General features: G+C 41.0%; 1 protein-coding gene across 1 annotated transcript in view; it reads left to right on the plus strand.

Annotated features, from left to right (window-relative positions):
- stra6 (signaling receptor and transporter of retinol STRA6) overlaps positions 1 to 4,338 on the plus strand; it is a 17,941-nt gene extending 13,603 nt beyond the window's left edge. The window contains exons 14-17 of the mRNA XM_061221240.1: positions 108 to 206; positions 557 to 720; positions 1,635 to 1,772; positions 3,389 to 4,338. Of these exons, the coding sequence (XP_061077224.1) occupies positions 108 to 206; positions 557 to 720; positions 1,635 to 1,772; positions 3,389 to 3,663 (676 nt within the window). The 3' untranslated portion in view covers positions 3,664 to 4,338. The remainder of the gene's footprint in view (positions 1 to 107; positions 207 to 556; positions 721 to 1,634; positions 1,773 to 3,388) is intronic.
- The last annotated feature ends 1,619 nt before the right edge of the window (positions 4,339 to 5,957 follow it).

Below are 5,957 nucleotides of genomic sequence, written 5' to 3' on the forward strand. Positions count from 1 at the left end.
ATATAGGATATATTTCCCACTTTGTTATCCAACCTTCCTTGTTTGTGCTGTGACTATATCTGGGATGTGGTCGGTGATCTGAATCCTTTCCTGGTTTTCTGCTGTAGGCCCTTCTGGACCCTGTTCCTGGTCGTGCTCATTCAGCACATAACAGCCAGGTTTGCCTTCATCAAAAAGGATGCAGGGACCAGAGACTTGGACAACAGGTAGCCTCCATTTCATTTTGATACTGTGCTCCACTGCTATTAGCAAATTATCATCATTCGCAATGGAATATCCTGATTGTGGACATAAAGTGCCAATTGAATGCTGTTGTCCTTACATTTTGGCAGCAAATGTATACAAATGTGTTTTCGTGCGTTCACGAAAGTGTGAGATTGATAACCTTGTGTTAGTTAAATAAAATATTTCTTAATGATATGAGGCAGCAGACTGATTTATAAGAAAGGTTTTTGTTGCGAGGAAACTACACCTTTACAAAGCCTTGTTTGGATGATGTGTAGATGATGTATACTTCACAGTGAGGACTGAATGGTGGTTTAACCCCCCTAAACAGGAGCGGTCTGTTCCTGCTCACCTACCTATTATTTCCTGTGAACGTCCTGGTGGGAGTGCTGCTGGGTGTGTGGAGGATGCTGATCACGGCCGTCTTTAACATTGTCCACCTGGGACGCCTGGACATCAGCCTACTCAACCGGGGAGTGGAGGCCTTTGACCCTGGTGAGTCTAACCTCAGTCTACACTCTCAGAAATAGAGGTAGGAAAAATGCCTAAAAAGGTACAAATGCTGGGGTGGTCCCCTATAGGTGTATGAAATTATACCCCTAGCGAGCAATATACGTATAAGTAATTTATGCCTTTTTTGTTTGGAAAACATATTCATTTGTAACCACAGAGAACATTACTGTACTTACAGGATACATTTGGAAAATGTTATCCTCCAAAAATGTAGCTCCACTGTCTCTCTATCGGGGAGTGTACCAGTGGAACAAACACCACCAATGCCATAATGCAATGGTCTGTCAGACTACACTGTTAAAGTGCATTACATAATCATTGAAAGTGCCATGATCATGTATTATGTATTTGTCTTGAAACACTTTGAGATGCAAGCTGATTTGAGATGCAAGCTGCATCACCTGCATCAGAACAGGATATAATAGTCCTTTAATAAAATGGCTGTGTAAAACTAATTGGCACCTTAGCGTTAATGGATAGCTTCACTGGCAGCAGAAGCCGGCTCTGTGCTGCCAAGCATTTTGCCTCATTAACCGAATAAATGCATCATAGAAACATTGCATAGAAATGTGCCTCTTATCCACTTTGCCAATGCTGTATGCAAAACTCGCCTCAAGCATAGACTCCATTTACAATTTATTGGACATCTCCATGACTCCATTTCTAGCAGACCGTAATTGCACTGACTAGAAACAGACGCAATAATGATAACCAGCAATAATGGCGGAAAGCCCACTGGTAATATGCATCTATGGTGGTATTATTACTCTATAGGTTTGCCAGTGCTTGCCATAATCTAAATGCAGATTGCTTCTCTCCTGGTTTAACTCACACATTTTTCTTATTTTCCATTCCTGTCTCTCTTCCTATCTCTTCCTCCCTGTCACCTCGTATAGGCTACCGCTGTTATGCCCATTACCTGAAGATTGAGGTCAGCCAGTCTCATCCTGTGATGAAGGCATTCTGTGGGATGCTGTTACAGTCAGCCGGCCAGGAGGGCGGCGCTGGTCAAAAAATGCGTGATGCAGAGGATGGTCAGTTCGTTAATTTGCATGGATTTTATTGCCTTGCCTTTTAGAAATGTGATTACATTATTACACAGTCTATTACATCGCAGGGTGACATTGCAATCCTTATTGAGTAATCCCATGAATCACATCATATAATTTGTGTCTGTGTGTGTGTGTATGTGTGTGTGTTGGTGCTATCCTTGGCTCTACCACAGATAATCAGCAGTCTATAAAACAGTGACCCGCTCCTGGCACGTGAGCAGACACAATTGCTCTGCCTTGTGAAGGAGTGAATTAAATTAAACATGAATTAAGCAACAGCATGGATGCCCACATCTATGCAGTCTACATTATAGCCAAGCCCGGTTTGTCCTTTTAAAAATCCAGCTGCAGCGAAGTATGTGGAGAGCACTGAACCAGGCCCGAACCCAGAGCCAATATGGGGCTTCTGTCCGTGGAATCCTAACTGAAGGTGACAGGAAGCTGCATCCTTGCACGCTCTGTGCACAAGTGACAGCGAAGCCCCTGGAGCGGCACTGCTGGTGACAGTTTATTTTACGTGTGCGTGGTCTGGGGGTTGTGACACAGAGCTGGGCGAGGTGCTCACTGAGTTCATTGGTGAACTGCCAAAACAAACTTGGGAAAATGGCTGACTGAATTGTTTGTTCATCAGCCCGAAGCAATGAAAGTGATTAGCAAAAAATGAGAACGGAAAATAGTGTAAAACCATGAAGTGTCCACGAAGTTTCAGGCCAAGCTACAATACAGCAATAATGTGACAAAATCAGTGTGTTCCAGAGGCAAGAGGATGAGGCCTTTTATAAAGCTCAGTGATTAGGCAATGAGTAGCAGCTGTGATAATTGCCATTGAGCCCCACCTACCACCCTGCCTGTGAGTGGGGCTGAGGCTGTCCATGGTCCTCCAGCTGGTTTCTGAAAGTCCTGTGGCACTGAAAGAAGAGCGGTCTGCAACGTAGGAGCAAGGAAGGGGGAGCTGCTTTGATACTACCCTTCCTGGCATCACAGGTTTTAAACTATGAAATCATCGCTCTTGCACCAGATCAAATATGGCCCTGGGCTTATTTGCAACATATGAATCTAATTGTATCTCAGAGCAGAGATTTATTTTATGCTCTTGGATGGGTGGGCCATGGTAATCAAGTGAGATTGATTACCATTGATTACCCCCCCATCTTGTTTTGCCACCAACATGTATAGAAAATAAGGAACTATTGTTGTTAAAGCAATGGCATTTTTAAACAGGTTATAGAGATAGAACCGTGAGTTTTAACGCTTTGAAACGGTATATCCTGCTACCATAGTGATTGAAAATTGCACCGTGAAAAAAGAAATGAATGCAAAAAAATAAATAGACACACCGGCCCTGACCTAGTGTTAATGTAACTTAATGAGACTTAGGGGGTTAATGTATTAATAAATAAAGTATTCCTTCTTTTCTAACTAGTACATTAACAACCAATGTAGTGAGTGTTGGATATAGGTGTTACATCTCATTTCATTTCATTGCGACAAAACTTCCTCAGTCGCAGGGTTGTCAATTGAGGGGGGGGGGGGGGGCTTTCGGCTTTACCCCAACTACAAAGCACATGGCCTTGACTGCGCACTCTGTATTTTCACAGGCATTCAGCTGGTAGCGCAGGACAAAAAGCCGAACAAGGTGTCCAACGCCAGGCGGGCACGGGCACGCTGGCTGCTCCTCTTCACCCTGGTCAACAACCCCTCCCTGCTGGGCTCCAGGAAGCACTTCCAGCGGCAGAACTCGGAGAGTTTCCTGAACGGGACGCTCAACCGAGCCGCCAAGGAGGGCAGCAGAAAGGATGTCAGCCAAAAGGAGGAGTGCAAAGAGGCGGGCAAGGAAGCGGGTAAAGAACCAGAAACTTCCGCTACCAACTGACACTGAGACATCCTGGCGAAAATGGGTTACATGTAGAGATATGCAACATGCCTGTTATGAAGTTTAGTTTGGTTTAGATGGTCCACCCATATTGACCATCTTATTTGTACATGTGTGTAAATGAATTTGCGTTCTTTAAGGAAGGTTGCAGCTCAATTGTGGACTGCAGATCGGTTGTTGCTTTTGGTGCGGAACTGTTCGGTGTGTTATTCCATCTGTCTGTCTGTCAGTTGTCTTTCATTCTCATTCTGAATTATTAGGTGAACAGGAACATAGCGCTGCATTTAAACCATATTTTACCACTGTGCCAAGTTATAATGTGTGCCTATTTATGAGTGTACAGAATATACTGTTGTGAGATACTTAGCAAATGTTGTTTCAATATCTTGATTGTGTATACAGTTCGGTGTAATTGAAAGAAACCAATACTTGCAAAATATTGATTCTGCACATGAAGATTATGTGGCATTCTTTCATTTTTTTTTCAAATTAAATCTGGTTTCTATAAGCTAGTCGCACTCCAAGACTGACTATCATTTTCTTTTAAATGTCAATTGTCAATTCAGGGTCCAGAGGAACATGTTTTCACGCGGTCATTGTCCGCGGATTAGTTGTATCACGCTGCATACGTTTCTTTGGAACAACATACATTAATATATTTGTGATTAAAAATAAAAAAAACGACTAAACGCAAACTGAATGGTGTTTCATTGCTGCACTCAGCTGTGGATGAAAATGAAGACTGGCCTTCCTCCTTTCCATAGGGTTGCAGCTGTGAGGAGCACGATTTATTCATCCCCATAAAATCAATGAAATACATCGTCTTAAATGTTCTCTATGCTCGCTAATGTAGAAATCATTGAAATGGAATTTTAAACCGTCACTGCATTGTGATATTATTCTACCTTTAAAATATTCTGCCCACGATCACTGTGCGAAATGTCTTCACAGAATGCCTTTGAAACGCCACATGGTTTTAATGATATATTCTGTATAATGGAGCACAGTGTTGCTTAGTAGTGGGCCTGGTATTTAAACAAATTATTTTGTACGAATTGTAGTAGCCTAATTTTAGGCCACTGCATATTCCAGTAAGCAGAAATGTGTATAGCTAATCTTCTTCATACTAGTAGTTTAGAACCGTATAGACTCATATTTATAGGAACATTAGCCTAAGTTGATCAACAAATCAATATAGTTCTGAACAAGATTTTTTAAAAAGAACAATAAAGCCATATAGTCCTGAAATAGCCTACAGACTACCCGCGACAAAATTGCTGGCGGAAGCGCCTTGCACGAGCCGATTAAAACAAGAAAGCCTGTTTCTCTCAGTCGCATGCACTCAACTGCCAATGGGTAAAACAAAACATTTATTTACTATTTTAATAAATACAATATCCATCTTAAGATAATTTTTTATTTACCCTTTGGTAGGCCAATGCTTTTTTAAATATGGACCATTCCTATATATTTAACGTCACGTGTTAGACTGAGGTGGGCAGTCACGTTGACAATGATTAAGAAATAATTATCAGAACTGATAATCAAATACTTATCCTAGTGGAAATATAGTAGTTGCGCCCATAAACAAATGCATATCGACACCGTAGTTTGCAATATTGGTGAAAAGAAGAGTAAAAGGTGGCGTATCAGTCACGCAGTCAATATAAAAGTGCACAGTGTATTAACAAATATATGTAATGTGTTTAGTGTGTAGCTTTGTATCCTTAATCTTCCATAGGCTATACAACCTGTTGAGGTAAATATTATGGGCTGGTTATGAGCAATACCCAACTTCAATTAAATTCGACTACACTAACTATTTAAAATTAGACTAGTTTAATAGATATTAACCAAAATTAGTAGCCCTACGTGACAGTGGGTCACATTTTTTTCCAGTTAATATAATAAGTGAGCAAGGCATTCTGTAGGATTAGCCGTATTTCAGGGTTCCTCTATGTGGAGACAAGCCGAAGAATCCCAAGTAACCTAAGCGGACCTGTTTGCGGATGAAGAAACTAGTTTATACTTTGAATTAAGTAACATTATTAAATATTGACCATCTATTGTGTATGGTTATTGATAGTTAATATTACTTAATGTGAGAAGTTTTCGCTTGATGGAAAATAATAGGAGTCGCCGGATTGATTACTTAAATATGTAAGCCAACGCCCACTAATAACGGCTTTCAATTCTCATATCCTATTAGGCTTTTGGAGTCTGAATGTTCGCTATGCTGTATAATATATTGACATTTAAATTGATAAAATAGTAAAAACAAATGTACTGAAAGG

The sequence above is a fragment of the Conger conger genome, chromosome 15 (genome assembly GCF_963514075.1).
Source record: "Conger conger chromosome 15, fConCon1.1, whole genome shotgun sequence".
NCBI classification, from domain to species: Eukaryota; Metazoa; Chordata; class Actinopteri; order Anguilliformes; family Congridae; genus Conger; species Conger conger.